Here is a 26,831-nt window from a genome sequence, read left to right on the forward strand (position 1 = left end):
CTTTACAGCACTTAACATCCTGAGATGGGAGCTAAGTAGACCTTACACTGAATTTACTGTGTAACAGTTTGTATAGCAAGTTTTCGGTCTATAGGATGATACAAAAAGTAAAGCACTTTTTCAGGTTCTTGAATAATTCAGCTGATTGGGTAGATTTACATTATCTATTTTAAGCTTGTTTAGGTTTCTTCTGGGAACTGGGGTCACAGAATTATCTTTGGCGGAACCAGAATTGATTGTTTAGAACTTCAAGATTGGGTTTTGACCTGAAAAAATAAATTATTTTTTGTCTCTATTCTTTGATTGTTTAATTCTCCTGGTATTTAGTATTTCATGATAAAATATGCTTGTTTGAAAAGAATTTTTGTGCAGTAGTAAAGGGAAGATTCATATCAAAGCATATATTGTTTGGTTTCATTTGTCCAGTTATTGTTTATGTATTTTGAATATTTTTGGTTTTTTGGTCTTTGTGTCAGTTCAAACTCAGTAAACTCAAATTCATTGTCATTGAGTCAGAACTGACTTATAGCTTCCCTATCTTGGATCTTTGAGACTAAATTGCATGGGAAGAGATTGCCCTTTTTCCTTTCATTGAAGTTGCTGGTGGATCCCATCTGCTAGAGAGGTGTGGCGTTTGGGTTAGCATTGTATCTCCCTGCAGACTACACTACCAGTTCTCCCGCATATGAATTAGTCAACATTTAAAAAGAAATATCTGCTTAATGGTAAACATTTCCTGGTAATTCTATCCCAGTTAGAATTTTGCATTGTATAATATACATGTATTCTACTAAATCTCATGCCCCTCTTGTTTTTAAGCAGCAAAAGATGAGAACATTGAGCTTGAAAATAAAAAATTAGCAAAAGAGAGTAAAAATGAACAAGAAAGAGAAAAAAAAGAAAACATGGCTAGAGAAACTCCTATGAATTCTACTTCTCAGATGACTGTGAAAGGCCTCAGTAATTTGGGAAATACATGTTTCTTCAATGCAGTTATGCAGGTGACAGTATTACCATTTTTTATTTTTTAAGAAATCTAACTTTTTCTTTGTATTATAGGTTTTGTTACTTATAGTATTGAGGATTTTTTTCTCTCTCATAAGTAATTTATTTCTGTGTTTTCATAGAAAGTGCAAATGTTTCATTTTGTAAGACACTAAAACATTGTGCTAAGTACTGGGATACAGTATGATAAAACAAACATTGTCTCTGCCCTTCAGGAGCATGCTTAGGGTAAGGAAACAGGATAACTTACAACAGAAACAAATCTGGTTACAAGTGATGGTGAGAGAATGGTAGTGGCGGTGATTGTAGAGAGATTTCTCCTTCAGATTGAATATATTTGAAGAATGCCTCTCAAAGTGATAATTGAATTTAGAACTGAAGTATTTATCAGACAAGTAAAGAGAAGAGTATGACATAAGTTTTTGTTTCCCAAAAGTAGAAGTATTAAAGATTGTAGTGTTGTTCATGATTTTCCATTTTGATAGATTAGATACTTAAAAGCAGTTTGGGTAAATTATCTTTTAAGATAATTTTCTTTCTCTTTTTCTTCATTCCAGAATTTATCACAAACACCAGTACTTAGAGAGCTACTGAAAGAAGTAAAAATGTCTGGAACAATTGTGAAAATTGAACCACCTGATTTGGCACTAACTGTATGTAAATCATTATATGGAATGTTCCTTTACAGTTAGTAACTGTTCCCCTTTGATTGTCCACATTCAAAATTATATGAAGGAATTGACACTTATGTCCACTTTTAAAATTTGCTTTTGTTCTGTTATAGATTACCAAGTTAAATGTTCCAAAACTAATAGAAATTATAAATGGCTTTTATATTTATTTTCTATGTCAATTTCATGTTCCCTTGTATAAGGGGCAGTTGCAATGAAAAGGTGGCAGAGTCCAACTTCTCCTTGCCTTATAAAGGGGAACTGTGCCCAGCAATAACATCCATAGTATCAAACAAATACTTTCATGGTCATGTCCCAGTCCTATGCTCCAGCTCCTATTTCTGTGAATCACTGAGTCCAATGGTCATTGCAAATTGACTCAAAGACTTTACTCACAATAGTTAGGTTTATTAGAAAAATAGGTCAGGGCCGGGTGAGATAGACAAAGGACATAGTGAAAGTACAGGTTTAGTGAATAGCAGCTCCAAGCCAGACTACCATCAAGACACAATTCCTCAATTAGTTCATACAGCTTCTCAGTCAACAAGTGAAAGTTTAGGATCTGTTCAGCAGCACAGATAAAAACCTCTGGTTTCCTCATTTGTCCAGCAAGCTTTGTCTCATAGCATTCATAAGTCAACTCTTCATTCAGTCATCCAGAAGCAAAACCTTTAGCTCTGGCTCTATCTCCAGGTTTCTGTCCAGCTACACCTTGCCATAGTCTCTTCATAGTCTCTCCACAGTGTGGAAAGTGCTATCCTATATTGATCCCACAGCTGCTGCTGATTTGCAAAGTCATGTGTCAGTATGAGATAGATGGAGACCATGACCCCAGTGAGGGCTAACACAATGAATCAAAGAGTCGGTTTTCAAAGTTCTAACAACATAGCTGTTCTCTAATATGCTCTTCTTTCTTTGGAAAGCTGCTGATACTTGTGAAGCCCCTAGATTTGCATTGATATTTTTAATATACTAATTTTATTGCAGTATAGATAAATGAGTTTTCTCTTATTCATTTGATTACTTACATTTTACTTAGTCTTTTTTGTTCTTTAATAATAGTAAATTCTTGATATTTGAAAAATTAAACAGTTCTGTTGTTATTGAGTCAGTTCCCACACATAGCCATCCCAGTTGTTGTTGAGTAAAAGTGGTCTTATTTTCACAGGACCAGATTGCCATACTCTTCTTTTGCAGTGCTATGGAATTGGTTCAAACCTTGACCTTTACATTGGCAATGAAATGCACACTATGTTGATAGTACCATCCTCGTGGTATGATAGTTAAGTGCTCAGTTGCTAACCAAAAAGTTGACAGTTTGAACCCACCAGCAGCTCTTCTGGACTAAGATGTGGCAGTCTTTTCCTGTAAAGGTGGTGGTGGTAGTTCTTATGTGCCATCAAGTTACATGTGATGACTCATAGCTCCCCTATATACAACAGCTCTGAACCCTGCCCTATTCTTAGCCAGCCTCATTGTCTCTGACAGACCCAGTCCTACTTTCCAAGTCACTGAGTCAATCCATCTCATCCCAGGTCTCCCTCTCCTGCACTATCCCTTCCAAGAATGATATTCTTCTCCAAGGACTGATCCTTCTTGGCCACATGCCCAAAGTATGTGAGATGGAGCTTTAAAATCCTGGCCTCGAGGGAGCAGCTTGGTTTCACCTTCTCCAGGACTGACCTGTTTGTTCTCTTGGCAGTCCATGGTATGTTCAACACTCTGCTCCATCACCACAACTCAAAGGCATTGAGTTTTCTTCCATCATCTTTAGTCATTGTTCAGCTCTCTTACACATGTAATTGCGAAGACCCTGGTCTATATTAGGTGCAACATAGTCTCCAGACTGACATTGCTGCTCTTCCATACTCTAGAGAGGTCTCTGGCAGCAGACTTTCCCAGTGCAATTCATCTTTTGATTTCCAGGCTGCTGGTACCAAGAATGTTGATTTTGGAACCAAGCAAGCTGAAGTTGTTAACAGTCTCAATCTCTTCTCTGTCTATCATGAAGCTGCCAATTGGCCCAGTTTTGAGAATTTTAGTTTTCTTGATGTTGAGCTTCAGTCCATATTGAAGATTGCAGTCCTTGACTTTCTTCAGCAAATGCTTCATGCTGTGCTCGGTTGCAGCAAGCAAGGTTGTATCATCTGCATAATGCAGGTTGTTGATGAGTTTTTCTCCAATCGTGATGCTACATTCCTTCTCATAAAGTCCAGCTTCCCAAATGATCTGTGCTACATATAGATTGAAAAGGTATGGAGATAGGATGCATCCTTTTATGCACACCTTTCCTGATCCTGAACCATGTTTCCCTGCTCTGCTTTGACTTCTGCTTCCTGGTCTAAGTACTGGTTTCGTATGAGCACTATTAAGTGTTCTGAGATTCCCAGACTTCCCAAGGTTAGCCATACATTGTTGTGATCCACACAGTCAAATGCCTTTGCATAGTCAATGAAATGCAGATGGACATTCCTCTGGTACTCTCTGCTTTCAGCTAAGATCCAGCTAATGCTCGCTGTGATGTCCCTAGTCCCTAGCCTTTTCTAAACCCAGCTTGCACATCTTGCAGTTCTCTGCTGATGTATTTGTTGCAGTCATTTTTGAATACTCTTCAGCAGGATCTTGCTTGCATGTGATATTAATAATACTGTTCGATAATTTCCATTCTTTGTCAGTCACCTTTTCTTGGAATGGGAATAAATATAGTTCTCTTCCAGTCAATTGGCCAGTTAGTTGTCCTCCAAATTTCATGGCATAACCTAGTGACTGTGTTCAGAGCAGCATCTGTTTGCTGAAGTATATCAATTGATATTCCATCAATTCTGGGGCCTTGTATTTTGCCAGTTTTTTCAGAGCAGCTTGAAATTCCTCCTTTGTCACCACTGCCTCTTGATCATAACGCTGAAGGCCCGTTTTACTCTTATCCTATTTGAGTCACTGTGAGTTGGAATCTACTCTGTGGCCATGGGCTTACCTTTTGGTATGATCAGAAAATTTATTTTGTGGTTCATATTGTAAACTTTTAAATTGGGCTACTTAATTAATTATATCATAAGTGAAGCAAATGATCATAAAATTTGACTAAAGAAAGTAATTTTATTCCCATATTCAGGAACCCTTAGAAATAAACCTTGATCCTCCAGGACCTCTTACTTTGGCCATGAGCGAGTTTCTTAACGAGATGCAAGAAACCAAAAAGGGAATTGTGACACCTAAAGAACTCTTTTCTCAGGTCTGTAAAAAGTGAGTATCCACTTTGAGTGTGCTTTTAATGCATCAATATGATACTGAGAAATAGAAACATAACGTTGGTGTCCACTAGTGCAGACATTAAAGCGTGCTTTATGTCACTTAGAGTGAAAATTGAGAGCTCTAGTTGCCCAGTGGGTAAGAAGTTGTGCTTCCAACTCAAAGGCTTTTTATTCCACCAGCTGCTTCAAAGGAGAAAGATGGGCATTCTCAACCAGTGCAGTTTACAGCCTCTGAGACTCCCTTGGAGGACCTATTGTGAGTCAGCTCTTGACTCAGCAGTATTGATTTGAGAGTGAAAGCATAGATTCTACATAAAAAATTGAAATCTTTGAAGATTTTTGTCAGATTACGCAGATTTTTTGAAATTAGAGACAGTGAGATTGAAATACGAACCTACAGTTTGTAAGCAAACTTTATATCTTAGTAAATTGATTTTGTTTGTTCTGTTTTTTGCTTTTCACAGGGCAGTGCGGTTTAAAGGTTATCAACAGCAAGACAGCCAGGAGTTGCTTCGCTATTTGTTGGATGGAATGAGAGCAGAAGAACACCAGGTTAGCTTATTCTGGTCACTGTGTTTTATAATCCCAACTTTGTGAACTTTCCTGTGAGCTGATATTTTAAAGAGTTATTAAAGCAGTAATAGCTAATGATTGAGGCCTTTGTACTTTTTAACATTTCCTCTACATAGACTTTTTCAATCAGTATGTTTAATCATTAAAATGAATTGAGAATTGGAAATGACTCTCGTTCCTGTAATGTTCTTGGTTACATGATGTTTTCGGCCTTAATTGTTCATTAAGAGTTCTATTGTACTAGCCTTTATGAGGAGAGCTACAAATGTTGGAAAATGTTTCTCCCTCGGCAGTTCCCAGCTGTAGCATACCTTCTTGATTGCAGTTTAGCAGTGTTGAACCTAGAAAGTATTTTAATTTTGTAAAGTTCATTGTACAGTTGTTACAATTTAAAGTTTTTGTTAATTGCAAGTATTAAATAATATATTTTGGAATGTAAATAGAATTAAGTAGTAATAGTGACAGTATCATATATATTTTGTTCTCACTTTATGCCAAGGAGCTACGTTCAGTATTTTATGTAATAGGCTTTATTTGATTCTCTCAGTCACCCTATGAAGTGGGTACTGTTATTCTGTTTCATAGACTTTGAAGCTGGGATATAGATAGATTGAGTACCTGATCCAAGGTTGCCCAGTGATGATGGAGCTGGACTTTGATCTTAGGAGTCCATTGCAGTAGCTTCTGTTCATTCACTCTGCTTCTAGCATGAAATGTTTAAAAGGAATAGATCATGTTGTAAAAAGCTTTGGTATGAATCAGTTAAGAACTTGAAATTAAGACTGCCTTTATTCAGTGGTTAGTGACTATATTTGCACAATTTTTGTTTAGTTTTTTGAAGAATCTTTGGAAGTATGATTTGGAACTATTAATTTTTATTTAATTAAATCTGTAGAGCTACATCTTGATCACTTTCTTGATTTGATTATATATTTTCAAAAGAAAATGACTGAACTTTAAAATTTAATAATATGTATATCTATTTTATTATTTTTAGAGAGTGAGTAAAGGAATTCTTAAAGCAATTGGTAATTCTACAGAAAAATTGGATGAAGAACTAAAAAATAAAATAAAAGGTAATGTCTGAGTGTTTGAAATAAAAGAAAATATTCTGAATTTCTTGTACTTTTGAATAATATTTCTGGTAGTGTATTTTAAGTCTAAAATGATTAACATAACTTCTTTAAGTCACTATTATTTGTTTATATTTTCATTGAATTCTACAAAGCTAAAAGTACTCTGGGGAAAAAAAATTTGTGTCTTGTATATTACCATGAAAATTGCAAAAGATAAATGACATCTCAGTTTTATTTTTTTAAAAGTTCAGAATTATAATTAGTGATAAGTAAATTATATTTGCCTTTATGAATTGATGGTGACTAATTTATTAATCATGAAGCTTAATTCTTTCTTAGCTCTTCTTGTTATTGATTTGGGTTTTTGTCTAAAAGAACTCTTTGTGATGATGGATATGGTTTATGCCTACATTGTATAATATAGTAGCCACTACCCTGTTGAATAATTGAAATGTTCAAGTGCAACTAAAGGAGTAAAATCCCATTTAATAATAAATTTAAATGACTGGTAATGATTAGGAAGCTTTGATAGCTTAGCTAAGGTAAGGAGTTTCATTGTCAACACAAGGATGCAAAGTTCAAATCTCCCAGCTTTACAGGAGAAAGTTCAGCAGTCTCCTCTTGTGAGAATTATGGCCTCTGAAAACCCACTGGAGGGCCAGCTGTTAGTCAGTTCTGCTTTGATAGTATGTAACAGAATCACCAATATCTCATGATTAGTAAACACTGTATTAACACAGTTTAGCATTAACACTGGAGGATCTGCTATGCGTCATTCCTGACTTGGCAGCATTAACCTAAAGGTGATTTTTCCTCATTAGGACCCTTTTCTGCTCTTGGGTTTTTTTAAAAAGATCTTTTATATAAAATGTGACACCCGACATCTTAAATGGCATATAAACTTACCTGTAAATTTCTTGCAGCTAGAAAATTTGGTGTTCAAGTTGTAAAAGATTTCACCTCATATTAAATGGATCATGATTCTTTACCTAGAAATGAGAAAATTGAAAAAGATTTCTTCTTTATAGTTTCTTAATTTTTTTTTATAAAACAAGAGGAAAGTCTTAAGAGTCTACAAAGCTGTTTACATATTATTCTCTCCAAATTTACTGCCATACTGTTTTTTTGTTAGTATTCAATGGAGAATAATTAGAGCTAGAAAGAAGCTAGGAAGTCAGCTAGCCTACTCATTGTAATATTGGAGAATTTGATATACAGGATGTTTCCTTTCGACTGACTAGTTGTTGGAAAAGAACTGTTTTCTTAATAATAAAGGTGATTGGGTTTTATAAAATGCCATTATGCTTAGAGTATGTTCTCACTTCCCTAACTAATAATATTGTTGTAATTATGAATAGAATTAAAAGTCTATGTGTTAGGAAATTAAAGTTAGGTAGTAAATAGTTTTATCTTTTCTTTTTTTATTCTATTAATTTTAATAATGAATAGTATTTTTTTTCCACAGCTTATGAAAAGAGAAAATCAGGACCGAGCTTTGTGGATCGCATTTTTGGTGGTGAACTGACGAGTGCAATAATGTGTAATGAATGTAGAACTGTAAGTAGCTGTGGATATGAGTGGATTGATTTAGTAGTAGAAATAGAGTGCAGCGTATAAGCTTTTTCTTTAAGAGATTTCTAACATTGTAAAATAAAATACTCTTTATTGAACCATCCAAATAGGAGTGATTCTTTGGTGGAAATATTAATACTTTTTAAGACTTGAATAAGTTAATTTAACACTTGAAATTTATTTTCCCTAACCTAATGGTCTGAGTTTGTATAATTTTTTGATTTAATTTTCTTATATCTTTGTTTATTTTAAAATTCAGCATGGGAGGATCTTATTATATAATGTGTAAAGTGAATCTTTTCCCTCCTTTTACGTTTTCTTTTTTGGTTGGTTAAGGTCTCCTTGGTTCATGAATCTTTCCTTGATTTGTCTCTCCCAGTTTTAGATGATCAGGTAAGACTATTGAGTTTATTTTATTTAAGTAATTTCTTTTCCTTTGTTAGAGTTTATGTGGGAAAGTCCTATCATCTTTTCCAATTTTGTGTATTTCTAGCTTATGGAGAAATTTTTCTTAATATATTTGAGGTGAAGTGATTTTTATGGTTTGAGAATGAGGTAAATCTTTTTTCTTTCCCCTTAGGGAAGAAAGGTTGGCGTGTTTGGAATGTTAAAAATAATTACCTTGATTGCTTTAAATATTGGGAAATACTTGCCTCATGCCAAAATTTAAGTGATCATAAATATTAAGTAGAGATCCAGAGCTTCTGTCATTAAGTTGATTCTGACTCTTGGTAAAACTCTCCCATCAGATTTCTGAGGCTGTAAATGTTAATGAAGGGACTTTTTATTTTTCCTGTGGAACCACTGGTAGGTTCATGTTGTTCGCCTTTCAGTTATCAGGCTAGCACTTAGTTAACCTACTATGTCAACAGGACTCCTAATTTTTAAGCCATATCATTTTGTTGCATTTTAAGTAATAGTGAAAAAAGAGAACATACGACTTTATTGGAGCAGTCATCATTCAGCTTTTTATCAATGAAGAGTCTCTTATTGAAAGCCTCACCATGTTGAAAGCCTCACCAGACTTGCTTTTCCCCCTCTTTCTCTAAAACTATAATTTATAGACAAAACAGGGAACAAATAAAAACCACTTAAAAACAGAAAGTGCACTTAGAAATGTGCATGTGAAAAAAAGAAAAAAAAAAAAAGAAATGTGCATGTGTAAGTTGTGAAACAAGCACGCACCTAGTCAAATTTATTACATTCTCTTATTCTTGAATGTGGAGTTTCCAGTATATGCTGCTGACTTTTATTCCCCCCTTAGTTTGTGAAGATTGTTTTCTATTATATAAATTTTGTCTTGGATTGAATTTCAAATATTGGAGAAAATCTAACTTAGTGTAAAATGAAACCAAATTCATTGCTGTTTTGTTAATTCTAGTTCAGTGTAAAGTAGAAATAGAAAAATACACAGATAACATAAATTATCTTCATTCAATAATAGTTGTAAAGGTTTATTTTTTATTTATATTCTCTTCATATTTTAAGAATGACAAGAAAAGTATAAATGATAAAAATCTAAAAACAATGGAGAATGAAGATAAAGACAATGAGGAAGAAAAAGATAATGACAGTTACATGAAAGATAGAAATGATATTTCTTCAGGAACAAGTAAGCACTTACAGAAAAAGGCCAAGAAGCAAGCCAAGAAGCAAGCCAAGGTGGGTGATGGTGAGGAAAACCTCAATTTTTTAATTGAAATTAATTGATTTTGCAGTCTGGGAGCTGTTTTTTCACCTTTTATATCTACTACTTTCATTTGACAATTTTAGAGTTAGCTAATTTAGTGTTCTTGGCAGAATAATAATTTTGAGTAGATGTAAAATATAAATAAAGCTGTGCTTTTTGAAGCCTAGATTACTTATGACAGCTTTTTCTAAAATGTTTTTGTTAATTTTTTTTTTAAACTTAATTCTTAAACCACTACTCTGGTATTCACAAGTTTAAAAATACAATCTCTCATTGCCATGGAGTCAGGATGGACTGACTGATGGGGATATTGAAGCTGTGTAGGTCACAGGGAAGGAGAGAGCCAATTTTACTTCATTGACACCTTTGGTGGATTTCCACCACTAGAGGGGCAAGACCTTCCAGTTATCAGAGTAACTCCCTACTGACTACACCACCCCCTCTCTGTAAAAATATACAGGAAATCACATGTATTTCACCTGATGGTATGCATAGGAATCAGATTGATTAAATCTGTGGAAAGAACTGCTGGAGAAGCTCAATATCATCTGAGAAAACTAGGCCAGGTGCTGATTGTGGAACAGACTACCAACTACTCATATGCAAGTTCAAACTGAAGCTAAGAATAATTAAGTCAAATCCATGGGAACCAAAATATGACCTTGAGTCTATCCCACCTGAATTTCAGAACCATCTCAAGAGAACCACCAATGAGTGAAGACCAGATGAGTTGTGAGAGGATATCAAGAATATCATCCAGGAAGAGTGCAAAAGGTCATTACAAATACAGAGGAGGAAGAAAAGACCAAAATGGATGTCAGAAGAGACTCTGAATATTGCATTAGAGTGCTGAGAAGCCAAAGCAGTGGGAAGAATTCAAGATATTGAAAAGCTGAACAGAAGATTTCAAAAGGCAGCGCAGGAAGACGAAGTAAAATACTACAATGAAATGTGCAAGGAGCCAGAGTCTATGTGTTTCCTACTGCCAAGGGGGCCCTTTGGAGTAGTGAGAGAAGACATTCACCCTGAAACCCACAGCGTCCCTTTTCAGCAGGAAGTAGCTAAGAGAATACGCCATCCCCTTTTCCTTATGAATCAGGGTGAAGTCTCTCTCAGGGAGGAGTGATAGGGAATGGCAAGGGACACACTGACAAAGGAGATTAATCAGAACTGGCTTTGACAAGCACTGTGGCAATTGGACAAATAAAACAGACATGGTGGGGGGGGGAAGAAGAACGAACTGGGGATGAGGGTGGAGAAAACAGTGCAACAATGAATGAATGAAAACCCAGAATCTCTGTAAATGTTCATTAAAATGAATAAAATTTAATAAAAAAAAAAGAAAAAAAGAAAATCAAAAGGGCTGAACTCGCTTAGCATTTCTTAAGCTGAAGGAACTGAAGAACAAATTCAAACCTCAAGTTGCTATACTTACGGATGCTTTGGGCAGAATATTAAATGATCCTGCAAGTATTAAGAGATGATGGAAAGATTATACAGAGTCATTATACTGAAAGAAATTGGAGGACACAGAAGAATTTAATGAAACAACATAGGAGCAAGAGCCTATGGTGATGAAGGAAGAAGTTCAAGCTGCTTTGAAAGAATTGGCAAAAAATAAGGCCCCAGGAATAGATGGTATACCAAGTGACGTATTTCAACTAACAGATGTTGCCCTAGATACGCTCACTACGTTGTGTCAAGAAATCTGGAGGACAACCACTTGGCCAGGTGACTGGAAGAGATCTATATTTGTTCCCATCCCAAAGAAAGGAAATCCAACAGAGTGGAATTTACCAAACAATATCATTGTTATCTCATGTAAGCAAGATTCTGCTGAAGATTATCCAAAAACGACTGGAACAGCACATCAACAGAGTACTGTCAGAAGTGCAGGCTAGGTTTAGAAGGAGTTGTGGTAATAGGGTTATTGTAGCTAATGTTAAATGGATCTTGGCTGAAAGCAGGAATTACCAGAGCAATGTCTATCTGTGTTTCATTGATTATGCTTGCTGAAACTGAGGAGGACTTGAAGTGCTTGCTGCAGAAGGTCAAAGACTCCAGCCTTTAATAAGAATTGAGGCTCAATGTCAAGAAGACAAAAATTCTCACCACTGGACCAATTGGCAGCATCAGGATGAATGGTGAAGACATTGAGGTTGTTAACAGCTTTAGTTTGCTTGACTCCACAGTCAGCACTCTTGGCACCAGAAGACAGGACATTAAAAGGTGCATTGCGATGGGAAAATCTGCTGTTATGGACCTCTCCAAAGTGCTGAAGAGCAGTTGTGTCACTCTGGAGACTAAGGTGCACCAGATACAGACCATGGTCTTTGCAGTCACTTACTATGCGTCAGAGAGCTAGACAATGACTAGGGAGGATAGAAAGAATTCTTGCCTTTGAGCTGTGTTATTGAAGAAGAATATTGAATATACCATGGACTGCTAGGAGAACAAACACATTCAGCCTGGACAGGGTAAAGCCAGGCTGCTCTTTGGAGGCAAGGATTCTGAAGCTTCATCTGACATACTTTGGACATGTTGCAAGGAGGGACCGTCGGTCCTTGGAGAGGGACGTCATGCTTTGAAGGGTGGAGGGACAGCGCAGGAGAGGGAGACCCTCTATGAGGTGGATTGATTCAGTGACTGGGTAATCAGAGTGGGTGTGTTGGAGACTGAGATTGGCACAGGATGGAGCAGGATTTAGGGTTGTTGTACATAGGGTCACTATGAGTCACAGGCAACTCAGCAGTACATGACAACAACAAGAACATACAGGAAAAGTTACCTTCTTACCCCTTTATATTTGCAGTATTTCTTGCCATGGGTAATCACTTTCATATGTATTTATGTAGAGAGATTTTTTTAAAAATTATTATTAACAAATACTCATACTATGAGCTCTAGTGGGATAACCCAGATGGAACGGTGCTTCTAACCCAAAGGCTGCTATTTTTCTTGGTGGTTTGAATCCCCCAGCAGCTCCATGAGAGAAAGATGGGTGTTCTCCTCATACAGGATCTATAGCTGTGGCAACCCCTTGGACGGTCAGCTATGAGTTGGTTCTGACTCACTGCCAGCGAGTTTCTGGATTTTAGTTTTTGTTTTATAGCTAGTTAGATACTTGGAGATTTTCCCATATCAAGATACAGTACTGTTCATTAGTTTTCCCTCCAAGTAACTGCATAATATTTATTTTATCAACTAAAAACTGCCAAGCCCATTGCTGTCTAGTTATTTCTTATTCTTGATGACCCCGTGTATTATAGAGATAGGGTACAACTGCTCTGTAGGGTTTTCTTGCTTGTAATCTTTATTAAATGAGATTTCCAGGCCCTCTGTGTTGCTGCTAGGTAAATTTAAACTGCTAACAGCTGATCGTAAGTCACTGTACTTAATCTCCTGGGAACTTTTTAATTTTATACATCAACCTTCATTTATTTATTATTTTTCTATAGATGTGTTTCCAGCCTTTTTTCTGTAATAGTCATATGTACCAGGAACAAAGAACCCCACTCAGAGGCCATCTGTAGGATAAATTTTGATAAATTTCTGATTTTGACAGCTATTGCTGCATTAGGGAGCTCTGGTGGCGTAGTGGTAAGAAGGTGCATTGCAATACCGAAGGCGTGTGGTTTGAATCCACCAGCTGCTCCATGAGAAAAAGATGAGTGTGATTTACTGCCTCTGAAAACCACTGGAGGACCAGCCATCGGTCAGATCTGATTTGATGGTACACAGCAGCAATTGCTGCATTAAGAGTTCTGGTGGAATAGTCTTCACCCTCCCCCCCCCCGCCCCCCCCGCACTCTCCCCCTCTTCCGATTATTGAGTTTATTAGGGAAGTTAACAGGTTACAACTCATGTTGACAACAGAATACAAATTCTTAGTCACAGCTGCTCTGAAGCATGCTTCTAGGCCCTTTAGCTGTGTGGCTTTAGGCGGTGTTAGAACTGTGACATCTCCCCGCTAGCTTTACAGGGAGCTTGCTCATGGCTCTGGCTTCAGGGGGCTGGAGGTCCAGGTCAGCTCTGTCTCATATTGGGTCTCTAGTTGTCGCTGCAGCTGCTAGTATTTTTTGTAGGCCCGGTGTAAACACAGGAATCTTTGGTCCCAAAGCATGTGCTTCAGTTCTCAGCCTCTTCTTTTTTGCTGGTAGTGAGCTGTCCTGTGCACAGTGCCTTACATGTTACACTGCTATTGGAAGGGTCAGTGGTTTGAACCCACCAGGTGCTCTGAGGGATAAAGATGGCACTTTTCCACCCTGTAATAATTTAGAACCTCAAAATCTTATGTTGAGTCACCATGAGGCAGAATCAACTTGATGATTTGTTGTTGCTGTTGTGTAGCATTGAGTGAGAACCAGTTCATAGCTGACCACCTGGTGGGTTTTCAGAGCCAATAAATTGCATGGGAGGAGACTGCCCATCTTTATCCCACAGAGCAGCTGGTGGATTTAGCATTATTATCAAATTGTCCTTTATGGAGGTTGTACCAATATATATTCTAATTACAAACATTTGACAGGTTTTTTTTCTCTCTGTTCTTGAAAGCACACTACATAGTACGTTATCAGACTTTTGGATTTTTGACAGTCAAATACATGGAAAATATCTCTTTATACTTTTATTTTGCATTTGTTCTGAAGAAAGTAAACATTTTTACATTTAAGAGCCATTTTATTTTATTTTGTGATGTTCATTCATATCCTTTTCCCTATTTTCTTCTGTTTGTATCCCGTATGCTGTTCTTCAGCCTTTTGGTAGTATAAATTAGCCTCATAAAGTCCATGTTTTTAGGAGCAACCCACAGTGTTAAACCATCTGCGTTACTAGACATTTAGCAACAAGAACTTTTTTAAAAAAACAAAACAAAACACAGAAACACTTTGTGATTTAGGTAGAAGTTTGCAGAACATTAGTTTCCAATTTAGTAATTTATATACATTTAATTTTGTAACTTTAATTTCAGTCCCCTCAATGTTACAGCATTCTTCACACTATTTTTACTAGGTTCCACAATTGGATTTTTACTTTGTACTTGCCCTTTCTGTCTTCTAAACTTAATGTTTGGTTAAATATTGTCCTTTTAATCTCATATAGTTGATTATTTTCAAGACTGTTATTGTTTACTCTATAGGCTTATTGCTTTTTATTCTGTGAGGGGTGGATCTGAAAGGTGACCAAAGTCCATAATCTTGGGGGTTCCAGCCAGTCTCTAACAGACCAATAATCTGGTCTTTAATATGGTTTTGAATGTTTTGTCTATATTCCCGTCACCTCTGTCCAAGCCTTTCTAGCGTGGTCTCATTCAGAGCAAGTTGATAGTGGTCACCATATACCATTTGGTTCTTTGATCTCATGCTAGTGAAGACTAAGACTAGCTTATTTGCTCCATTAGCTCTCTGTACCAATTGCTTCCTTGAGTCTTTAATATTCTTTCCTCTTTGCTCCAGATTGGGAGAGAGCCATTGTTGTATCTTAGATGGGTGCTTACATGCTTTTAAGACTCAAGTTATTGGTCACAAAAGTAGCATGAAGAATATTGTGTTTTTGGTTCTACTTGAAAATAATAGACTGCAAGTGGCAACAAAAGTGAATTTAAGGGTACAGATAGATCTCTTTTTGTTCTGTACATATGGCTTCCTTCCTAACTTTTTCCCCTTTTTGCTTTAAGTTAAAAAACTGTCCTCTCTAATAGATTTGATCTATGAACATAAAAGAACTTTTAAGATAAAAATTCTAGGAGTACATTGTTCATTATATATTTTTGATTGATGAGGAACAAACCTGATGTGGTGTACATGCTTGCTTATACAGGCTTGGTATACATCTGTGCTCATTCTATCTTTTTTTTAAAAAAATGTCTTCTGTTCTTTACATAGAATCAACGAAGACAACAAAAATTTCAAGGAAAAGTTCTTCTTTTAAATGATATTTGTGCTGTTGACCATCAAGAAGATAATGAATGTAATACTGAAGTATCACTTCAAGGGGAAATGGATGCTAGATCCAACCATATATCACAAGAAGAAGTTGTTGATAAAGAAAATAGTGCTAATCAAAAAGATTTGAATGGCCAGGAAAAAATGATAGAAACTGTAACTGACAATCAGAACTTCATTGAGGAAGTGGTTGTGAATAGTCTCAGTATGGATAATGGATTGGAGGTCTTTGCATCTTCCCCTACTGAATACACTAAGAATTTGAACAGTGTCTACCTGAAGGAAGAGAGTGATGGAGAACTGGACATTTCCAATGACTTTAAAAACCTTAAATTGAATGCTGCTGTTCAACCTGAGGAAATAAATATAGAGATTCTGAATGACAGTCATACTCCTGAGACAAAGATTTATGAGGTTGTAAATGAAGACCCAGAAACTGCCTTCTGTACTCTGGCCAATAGAGAGGCTTTCAGAACTAATGAGTGGTCAGTCGAGCATTGTTTATATCAGTTCACCCATAATGAGAAACTTCGAGATGCCAATAAACTGCTTTGTGAAGTATGCACACGGAGACAGTACAATGGACCAAAGGGAAATGTGAAAGGTACGTAGAATCTTTCTATAAAGAATATTAATATCCATAGTACAGTTTTTAATGACATTGGAGTATTACTATTGTATCAGTATCTGGATGATATCGATAAATGGCCTCTATAAATAGAGTAAATCACTTGCTTTTGAAAATTTATATAATCTGTGGACTTAAGATGGTTTTTACATATGAACATTTACAGGAGTGAAAAGAAGGTAATTTTGAAATTTGATTAAGTAAAAGTTATTCCCTGGAGAGAGTTCCACTCTTCTCACTAGTAAAGCTCTGTTAAAAAAATTATATTTCATTGTTATTACTTTGAATTTAATAAATAAAATGTGGAAAAGAATTTTTTTTGTGCTATCTGGCCTTCTACAGAAAAAGTTTATTGATTCTTGATTTAGAGGTCTTAAGTAATTTTATAGTGCATCTAAATGTTTTAGAAGGCTAAAAGAGATTTTTCTGTTGCTAACATGTCTTTGTTTCTCTAGGTGAAAGGAAACATATTTACACTAATGCCGAGAAGCAGATGCTGATCTCTCTTGCTCCTCCTGTCCTCACTCTTCACTTAAAGAGATTTCAGCAGGTACCCCTCATTTGTCCCTATTAATAAAAATTTTAACTATGCCTTAGTTTGCCACTGCTACTATAACAGAAATCATAAGTGGACGGCTTGTGTAGAAATTTATTTTCTCACTGTTCTGGACTGTGAGAAAGACCCCATCAGTGCAGTGTCTATGTCACGTGGTCACATTTCTCTTGTTGCACTCAGGACCTTCTTCGTTTTTGTTAATTTTCATGTTTTCCCCAATATGTGCTTAATCTACTAATTTTTTTATAACTTGTCATTGGTTAGGTTTAGGATATTCTACACTGTTACAGCGTCATTGATATAGTAGAGAAAATCCAGTTCTCAATTGTGCTAAATCCTCTAGTTTGTGAACATTCCAGCAGGTGTTTTGAGATTAGTTCATAACAATTTGTAGCACTCATGTTATTTGTCACCATCTGAAAATATTACAGTTTATTTGATTTTCTGCTACTTCATAATGCTAATAACAAGAGAGTTACCGACCTTTGATAAGAGACAATGTGGTTTCATTATTCTGATGACTCTAACCTCTAAATAAGGTTTTTTTCGGTAAACAGTCCAACTTTCAAATTCAATTAAAAATTAAAAAGAGGATTTTCAGAATGTCTTCCTTTCATTCTTATGGGCTTGACTAATTTGAGTCTGTCTTTAAAAGTCATCAAATTTAGATAGAGAACAAAATTAAAATTGTATGCTTTACTGAAAACTAGTCTTTTATCGCTTCTTTTTAATCACTCAGAATTCTACCTTGGATTGGCCAAAACTTCCATGGGAGTTTTTGTAATATATAGGTGTGAGATTGCACATGTGTATGTATGCCTGTCTGCAGTTAGCAAAAACAAACTCATTTTAGGAGAAAGAACCTCTTTAGAAGATTGGACTAATACTCATTGTTGACATTGTAGCAGTGGAGAAACAATACAGTTGGTGTGTTCAACTATTTTGTAACTCAATTTGTTACTTTTTTTTTTTTTTAAAAGGCTGGTTTTAACCTTCGCAAAATTAATAAACACATCAAATTTCCGGAAATCTTAGATTTGGCTCCTTTTTGTACCCTTAAATGTAAGGTAGGTGAAATCACATTTTATTTAGAAAATCCTTTTAAAAAATCAGCTTACCACATATCTTAATAGCAGCTCACATAAATAGAAATCTGATGAAAATTAGTGAATAGAGTGTATCTTTTTAGTTATCAAGGTTCATGATGAATGGTTTTGAACATTAGGTTGCTAGTTCAGCAGACATTCTGAACCCTGATTACTGTGGCAAGCATTGTTTATGTCCAGAGGCATAAAGTAAAGAAGTGTAGACATAAATGGATAATTCCAGTATATTATGGTAAATGTTAGGACTGGTATACACAGAGTGGTAGTGATATGTGCGTAAATCATATTGGTGATGCAAGAACATCTCTGTATTGTGGATCTACCTGAGGTAGTATTAAGGGGAAGACTAAGAGGTAATATGATGAGTCAAAAATGGGTCATTTGCCTAGGCAGTAACAGTAATAGGAGCAAAGGCATAGCAGCGTAAAATAGCGTGGCATGTGCTAGGAACTGTTCTAAGTGGTTCTAAAGCTCGTAGAGTTGTTCTGGTGGTATAGTTTATAGAATGTGGCATTGCCAACCAAAAGGCTGTGTGTCTGGCAGCTTGAATCTCAAAGCTGCTCCTTGGGAGAAAGATGGGCAGTCTCCTCCCATTAAGGTTTACAGCCTCAGAGACATGACAGAGGGTTGCTCTGAGTTGGAATTGACTTGACAGGAGTGGATTTGGTGTTTTCGAGAGAACTTATAGAAGGAGTCCTTGTGGTGCAATGGTTAAGTACTCACCTGTCAACCTAAAGGCTGGTTGTTTGAATCTCCCTAGAAGCTTTGGGCATGTTGCTCGGAGAGGCTATTCCTTGGAAGGGAACATTATACTCAGAAAGGTGGAGGGTCAATGAAAGAGGGGAAGAGGAGGGGAAGACACTCAACAAGATGATTGACATAGTGACTGCAGCAATGGGCTCAAGTGTGCTCTGAATATTGAGGCTGGCGCAGGACAGGACAAAGACCTATTGTTCATAGGGTCGCGATGAGTTGTCTCAGTGGCATCAATAATAACAGTAGTGGCTCTGGAGAGAGTTCTGGTGAGGAAGTGCTTCGGGGTCTATGTTCCTAACCAAAGCAGGTGGTAGAAAGATGCAGTGTTGTCTTAGGTAATTTCTAGCCTCCTGAAAACCTGCTGGAAAATCAACTAGATCAGTTCCAACTTGAGGGTAATGAGTATGAGTGGCTCTGTGTGAAAATGAACTGGTGATTTGCTCTCCTAAAGAGTTTTTGTCGTGCACTGTGGAACCGACTCTCTGGCCAGTTTTCAGAGGTAGTAAATTTGCACGGGAAGAGATTGCTCATCCTTCTCTAGAGCAGCTGGTGGATTCAAACTACATACCTTTGGGTTTGCAATGCAGTTCCTTATTACTTGCCATAAAGAACACTACAAAACCCTGTGGGGCAGTTCTGTGCTGTCAAAAGGAGTGTCTGTGAGTTGGAAAAAACCTCAATGGCATCTAACAGAATTTATGGCACACAGAATCAAGACTGTTGGGGAAATTAAGACAGTGACATCAGAATGAGGTTTTGGAGGGCTCTTAATGGTGAGATGCTTGGGCTTTATTGGGAGAGCCACTGAAAGGTTTAAAGCATTGGTGTGACATGGTCTGATCTGTACATGAGCAACTCATTGAAGTAGAGAGACTAGGTTTTAGGATGAAACATGGGAGTAGGAAACCAGCTATTGGAGCTAGAGTAGGCTACTGGATTCACTCAGGCCACAAATGAGGGCTTAAACTCAGGCCTGTAGAAGAGGGATGGAGAGGAGACCCTAGAGGTAAAATTTATCGGATTTAATGACTGTTGAGCTCTGGAAGGTGAGGCCTACCTGAAACAAAGAGAACAAATTTATTAAATTTTCGAATGAATATTCATCGAATGCAATCTTTTGTCTATTTGCTGAACAATATGATGATGTGATGATGCACACTGTTCCATAGTCTTGTCAAATACCATGTTTACCCATTATGTAGGGTTTGGATGAGCTTCCAGATTGATTTATGGTGTGAAGCAGGAGTGACATCCACTTCCTAAAACTAAATGCCACTGGAAACTAAAAACTCTTTAAACTCTTTAAATGTACAGATATGATGGTAGTTATAGAACAGGACAGAGTTTAGATCTTTTATGCAAGACTTACTCAGTTGTATTCGACTTGATGACACTTAACCACTGCTAAGTGAAACTAGTGTTGTTATATCTGGAGGAACACTCTTCCACTTTGTACATCACTTCTTGTCAATGTGCAGTATGAAGTAACCTGGGTTGCTGGGACTTTTAGCCTTATGCCATTGGGACATCAAATACCAGAAAGGCTTCCCAATGTGGACAGTGTTTGGTGGAGCTCCCAGATATAAAACAGGTTGGGAAGCAGGAGTGGCATCCTCTTCCTAAAACCTCTGGAAACTATAAACTTGGAGAAACAATAATAGTTATGTAAAAGCATTAGGCCTTTTGTTCATAGTTGTGCTTGACCTGACTGCAATCAAAAACAACACAGAGATAGAAAATACAAGAGTAAGAGCACATTGAGTCATCAAACAAGTAAAATGAATTTGGTTTTGAATACATTAGAGTTTCAGATCCAAACCAAACAATGCTGTTGAGTTGATTCAAATTCATAATGTCTCTTTGAAAGAGGATCAAAATGATGGATTTAAAAAAAAAAAAAAAGATGGATTTATGGTGGTGGTGTTTTTCGCCCTTAAATATATGGGAAATGTGTATGTAATAGTGGGTCAAGAGGAGAAACTGTATGTTGGAGGAATAGAAGAGATTGATTTAGCAAAAGCCCTAGAGGACACTACTTTGGAATTTCATCTTTGAAAAGAAGGGAGAAGCTATCTTGACTTCCTGAGAATGGACAACTTGTAATTGTGTAGGTAATGTCTCAGTGTTCCTGAAGTGGGAGGGAGGTCAACTATAGAGAGTAAGGGCAGAGAATAAAGGGAGAGTAAAATTAAGTGTTCTAAGTATCAATGTTGTTGTTTGGCAGCTCTTCTGAAGGCAAAAAGGTTACGTGAGATTAGTTAGAAGGATGGAAAAATTATAGACCTAGACTGGACATTATTTTTTTTTAAATTTTATTAATTTTAATGAAAATTTTGAGACTTTAGATTTCCATTTATTCATTGTTGCACTTTCTTCCTATTCCTCTCCTCCCCCCGCCCAAGTACACTCTTCTCTTTGAAAATTAAAGAAAAAAATTCTTTGTTTTACAGTCCCTCCCTCCAGGTCTACTCCACTATGCAGTTTTCATTCTGGACTCCTGTCATGACAGTAATACCTAATCATATATCCCTTTTAAACAGTTTTCTCCTTCATCTGTTTCAGTGCATTATACATCATTTATCCCATCTTTCTCAGCCTCCCCCCAAACCCGATGACAGTTCTGTTTTATGACAGTGGCACCATGCAGTATTTGTCCCTGTGTGACTGAAATATTTCACTCAGTATATAATGTCCTCCAGGGTCACCCATGTTGAATAGTATTGCAGGAGTTCCTTGGTTTTCAATGCAGTGTAGTATTCCATTGTGTGTATATACCACAGCTTCTCTATCCATTCGTTTGTTGATGGGCACTTAGGTTTTTTCCAACTCCTTGCTATTGTGAACAAAGCTGCGATAAACATGGGTATGCATTGGACATTCTTTTTGAGGTCAGAGTTCCAAGTGATGACCAAGTCTAGAATATTGTCCTAGCTTTTGATTTGAAACAGCAGCATTATGAGTTTCATTAATGGGAAATGAAAATTATCTTCAGTATCTTAGGGAGATGACAAGGTCTGGGCTGGCAAAGCCTCAGGTTAAGTGATTTTGGATGCAGACACAGAAAAATCCAAGGGTCATGAGTCTCATTCAGATGGGTTTCCAACAAGAAACCTTAAATAGAATAGATGTCAGGAAGTGGTCTTGAAGAGCTCCAAAAATGGCTTACTTTTTTCCCACCATGTGGCATTTCTTGATGTCTGTGGTGTAGTGGAAAGGAATTGCACTGCTAAATCCAAGGCACGTGAATCAAATCCACCAGCCATTCCTGCAGGAGAAAGATAGCCAGTTTCCTCCTGTGCAGTTTATGGCCTCTGAAAACCTGCTAGAGTGTCAGTTGTGGGATGTTTCCTGTAAGACAGTACACAACTCTTGATGTCTGTAGGAGAAAGACTCTAAGGAGCATTTGAAAAGGAAAGGGCTATTTTGGTAAAACCTAAATGCTACCTTTTAAGTTTTCCATTTTGACAGGGACCAGGATGATAGGAGTATTTTATTGCTGTACTTAAGAATTAGATCCCAACATTTCGAAACAAACTATGGAAAACTTCAGTTATTCAATATTTGAACTAGAAAATAGGAATTAGAATGACAGACTTATGGTTCTTCCAGCAGAATGGTGGTTGACAACTTCTAATAAAAACCTACATGAACTACTACTGAGTATATGGATGAGAAAAAGACTTCAAAGTAGTTTAAAATTGTGTTGCCAGCAAATATGTGTAACTGGGACCAAACTAACTTTTTTGAATTCTATTCATTTTTTAAAGAATGTTGAAGAAAATACAAGAGTATTGTATTCCTTATATGGAGTTGTTGAACACAGTGGCACAATGAGGTCTGGACATTATACTGCCTATGCCAAGGCAAGAAATACAAATAGTCAGCTCTCTAATCTTGTTCTCCATGGTGATATCCCACAAGGTAAGATTATCTTGGAAAATTCAGACATTATGACAAAGGCAAAACAAGCTGCTTGGATATTACCATGTGTATTTAATCTCACGTTTTCTCTTGACAGATTCTGAAATGGAATCAACGAAAGGGCAGTGGTTTCACATCAGCGACACACATGTGCAAGCTGTGCCAACAACTAAAGTACTCAACTCCCAAGCATACCTTCTATTTTATGAGAGGATACTGTAATAATCCTCAAGTGTTCTCCAGAAACACATTTTATAAAAAATGAAGACTAACTCTTCATTATGCTTACTTAAAACTAAGAACATGTCAGAAGAAAACATGTTTATTTAAATATGGAAGGGAAAAATATATAAACATTTACAATGGTTTTGTATTATCATAGCGGTTTTTACCAGTTTCTGGAAAGGCAATCTTGCCTTTGTTTTGTTGGAAGTGGGTTGAAACACATTAATAAACTCACTTACCCCTCGTTTTATTAGATTTTACATTGTACTGGCTTACCTTACTAGTTAATGGGTTTTTCTAAAAACAAACAAACAAAAACAAAAACCCTTAAGCTAGGTAACAAAACTTTGTATATACCACTCTATTAATTTTGCAGGCAGAGACATGGTTTTTGGCAGATAGGTAATTAACATGTACTTAGCCCTTCTGCCATGCAATATGCATAAACTAGCGTTACAGGCCTAACTTATCCTGTGCAGTAGCACTGAGCAAAGATATAAAGTCTTGAGACAAGCTGAGCTGGCACTACTCCTGAGACAGTGTTGTGAACTCATTACCAGAACCAACTCCCAGCTGACCCTTGTGTTTGCTTCCAAGGCTGTAAAGTGGAATGGGAGGAACCTGCCCATCTTTTGCGGACAGGCTGGCGATTTGGGTTAGCTGCAGCTGCCTCTGGACTGTGCCATCAGAGAAAACCATTTTTCTTGTGAAGTGTTTTTACTGTTTTTTAAGCTACATGTAACTCAGAGACTAAGGACACTAATCAGATCTAAACTTCTTGTCATGTTCTTTATTTAGATTTGTTATCCTAATTCACCCTTACTAGCTAGGGAAGTCCTGAAAGGAACTCTGGTGGCTTAGTTTTAAGGAATTACCATGCACTTTGAATCCACCAGCTGCTTCATGGGAAAAAGGACAGTATGCTCTTGTGTGATTAACTGCCTCTGAAAACCTGCTCTGGATTGGTTTAAACTTGATGGCACTCAACTACCTCATGGTAGTGCAGGCTGCTAACCAAAAGGTCACATAGAATTCACCAGCTGCTCCAAGGGCCAAGGGATAAAGATGGGCAGTCTCCTAAGAAATCAACAGGACAGCAGAGGCCATATGTTTCGTCCTAAGAGACATGGAACGCTTCACGAATTTGTCATTCTTACACAGGGCCATGCTAATCTCTATCGTTCCAATTTTAGTATATTTGCTACCAAAGCGAGCACAAGATAAGCATCTTTTTAACACCTTTTTTGAGTTACTCCAAAACCCAGCCAGCCATATTTACCTCAAAAATTTCTTTTAAAGATTACAAAAGTATAATTTGACAATTTACAATTTTCTTTGCGTTTTCAATCCAGACTGATCTTCAGAAAATACAGGCTCTACTTTTATCAGTCATTCCAAGTATCAAATATTTTCAATTGTATATATCACAGGGATATCTTTTGGTATCTTCCTGTTAATCACACTTTACCTACAATCTGCTCCTAGACTATTTGTATTTTAAGTCTGCCATTCAATAGATCACTCACTGCTACTGTAATATCGTATGTACCAGTCTTGGTATCGCCAGAGGCTGTGTAGAATGCTGGAAATCTAATCCAGAAGCAGGCAAATTTTCTGTAAAGGGCCCGTTAAGTGTTTAATCCCATGTTCTCAAACCATCCAAAGATAACTATTTATATGAAATAGTGGAGCTCTGGAGGCATAGTTCGAATCTACAACTCAAAGGGAAAGATGGGCTGTGTTGTCTTGTTAAGATTTATAGCACCAGAAAACCTAATGAAGAGTCAGCTGTGCATTAGAATGAACTCAGCAGCAATTAATTAGTTATGTAACAGACATGTATGTTTTTATGCATATAATAAAGAGTGGTCGTGGTCATCAGACAATGAGGCTTAGATAGTAACAACGTGTTTATTACGTATCACCTGGTAATGGATATAAACACAAAGCACTTAACTTAAGGAAAATGAGAAAACATTAGGAAATTCCTAGAATACTACTGCAAACAAGCTTCACCTACACGATAATTAAATCAGTTAATCATTTTGGTCATCGTCCCAGTCTTTCTTGCCACTTGGAGGCTTCGGCCCACCAGCTGGTTTTGCCATGATGATCTAGAAAACGAGATAAAAGTTTGGTTATAAACTCAACTTTGACAAGAGGGAGGAAAATTTACACTTAATACATTTTATTAGTAGAATTTAAGAGTAAGAAATATTCCAACATAAGCAATCTATTATATGCTGAATATGAAACACTAATAGAAAGTTTAGTAGTTTTGTTAGAAATGAAATTGTTTACTCTCCTTTTCTGCGGACAGCTTGCTGTAAAGTCTGGTCTTAACCCATCTCTCCAAGGGTCCTTTCCTCCTCTTCCCCTTTTTTCACTTGAACTCCTTTACCTGGCCCATCTTTCACTAGCTATGCTTGCCTTTATCACTTGTTTTGCTTAAAAAAACCCCATTACTTGGGTAATAGCAACAAAATCCATACACATTAGTGAAGGGCATTCCTAAACAAGCATGCCAATACATCAGTACGTGCAATGTGAAAATGCTTGCATGCATCACTTCTAGAAATCAATTTGGCACCTGATTTATTTATAAATGAACATCTTGCCAATCATCTTTATCCCATTTTTCTTGTTTAGGAGCTCTAGGTCCACCTGCCAGTTTTGCCATTATAATCTAAAAGCAGTTGATATGTAAATAGACATATACTAAGTTTAACATTTATTAGCACATGAGTGACACTCAATGACAGGTGTTCATAAAAGTCCAAGCATCTATTTTTTGTAAGCTAATTTTTTTTAAAAAAAATGCCACTACAGCATTTTAAGATCCCCCCCCCCTTTCCTTTAAAGCTATGATATGGGAGCTTTGGGCTCAAATTTGGTAGAAGCTAATTTGTTGTCACTGAACTTCTCTAGCCCTCTAATAATTCTAAATCTCCACCTTTATAAAAATTCATGGCTTTTCAAATACGTATGACAGGTATCTTTAATCTCACATGGTTGCATATTTTGAGGAACATGAAAAGTAAAACATAACTACCACTGTCAATACTCAATACTCTTAAAAGCATTCTTAGATGGTAACAATTAGATAGTAACTAAAAATTAAAACTCTAAACCTGAATTTTTTCGAGAGGGAGTACAAGTTCAGACTGAAGTAAAGATAGTAAATAAATTTTAGCGCATAAATATACCTTGAATTTAAAAGTTGAGTAGCTTGTAAGCTTTGGTGAGTACCATAATCACCTGTAGGATTACTAAGACTGCTATGCTTCACTCTAGAGTTGTGATACAGTGAGTCTGAGGATTTTTAACAAGTACTCAGATAACTATGATGCTGATGATTTAAGGACATTTTAAGAAAAGATAAGATTAATCTATCTATTACAAAACTAAGTACAGTAAGCTTTTAAAGTAATAAATTCACTGTAGTCCCAAAATTGGCTAGTATCTTAAGATTACCTATCAAAACTTCCCTTTTATAAAACGAACAGAAAACAATTCTGGTACTTTAAACCATAAATTCAGACATGCCTTGCTTGGATAACTGACATTCAAAGTTTCTCTATTAAGGAACTTCAACTATTAGAATTTCTGCTTACCTCATAGTTCATTCAATTGAGCTACTGGTGACTAATTATGGTCCTCTTTTCTCTGCCATACTTAATGTTTCTTAGGCTTTTATTTTCTTTAAAGACTCCAAAAACATTTCTCTATAAAAACGGCCTATTCCCTTAAAAAAATCCCAATGTGGTTATGTGCCGTCGAGTCGTTTGCGACTCATAGCGACCCTATGTACAACAGCCCTAAACCCTGCTCTATCCTGTGCCAATCGCATTGCCTC

At 36.6% G+C, this 26,831-nt stretch overlaps 2 protein-coding genes across 5 annotated transcripts in view; one reads left to right on the top strand and one right to left on the bottom strand.

Moving 5' to 3' along the window:
• The window catches only part of USP16 (ubiquitin specific peptidase 16), a 32,714-nt gene extending 9,549 nt beyond the window's left edge, over window positions 1-23,165 (top strand). Inside the window, exons 5-17 of one of the 2 annotated variants that reach the window (XM_006899407.1) lie at window positions 820-1,001; window positions 1,563-1,658; window positions 4,789-4,919; window positions 5,392-5,479; window positions 6,498-6,576; window positions 8,042-8,133; window positions 8,485-8,541; window positions 9,637-9,810; window positions 15,724-16,387; window positions 16,867-16,961; window positions 17,948-18,034; window positions 22,597-22,750; window positions 22,848-23,165. In XM_006899407.1, the coding sequence (XP_006899469.1) occupies window positions 820-1,001; window positions 1,563-1,658; window positions 4,789-4,919; window positions 5,392-5,479; window positions 6,498-6,576; window positions 8,042-8,133; window positions 8,485-8,541; window positions 9,637-9,810; window positions 15,724-16,387; window positions 16,867-16,961; window positions 17,948-18,034; window positions 22,597-22,750; window positions 22,848-22,972 (2,024 nt within the window). In that variant the 3' untranslated portion in view covers window positions 22,973-23,165. The remainder of the gene's footprint in view (window positions 1-819; window positions 1,002-1,562; window positions 1,659-4,788; window positions 4,920-5,391; window positions 5,480-6,497; window positions 6,577-8,041; window positions 8,134-8,484; window positions 8,542-9,636; window positions 9,811-15,723; window positions 16,388-16,866; window positions 16,962-17,947; window positions 18,035-22,596; window positions 22,751-22,847) is intronic. The other variant, XM_006899408.1, reaches the window with a different exon arrangement.
• Window positions 23,166-24,863: 1,698 nt separating this feature from the next.
• Window positions 24,864-26,831, bottom strand: part of CCT8 (chaperonin containing TCP1, subunit 8 (theta)) — an 18,096-nt gene continuing 16,128 nt past the window's right edge. For 2 of the 3 annotated variants that reach the window (XM_006899409.1, XM_006899410.1), the window contains exon 15: window positions 24,871-25,089. In XM_006899409.1, the coding sequence (XP_006899471.1) occupies window positions 25,012-25,089 (78 nt within the window). In that variant the 3' untranslated portion in view covers window positions 24,871-25,011. Of the gene's footprint in view, window positions 25,090-26,831 lie in introns of all 3 variants that reach the window. The other variant, XM_006899411.1, reaches the window with a different exon arrangement.

Source organism: Elephantulus edwardii, unplaced genomic scaffold (assembly GCF_000299155.1).
Source record: "Elephantulus edwardii isolate Elephantulus edwardi_28Jun2011 unplaced genomic scaffold, EleEdw1.0 scaffold00256, whole genome shotgun sequence".
NCBI classification, from domain to species: domain Eukaryota; kingdom Metazoa; phylum Chordata; class Mammalia; order Macroscelidea; family Macroscelididae; genus Elephantulus; species Elephantulus edwardii.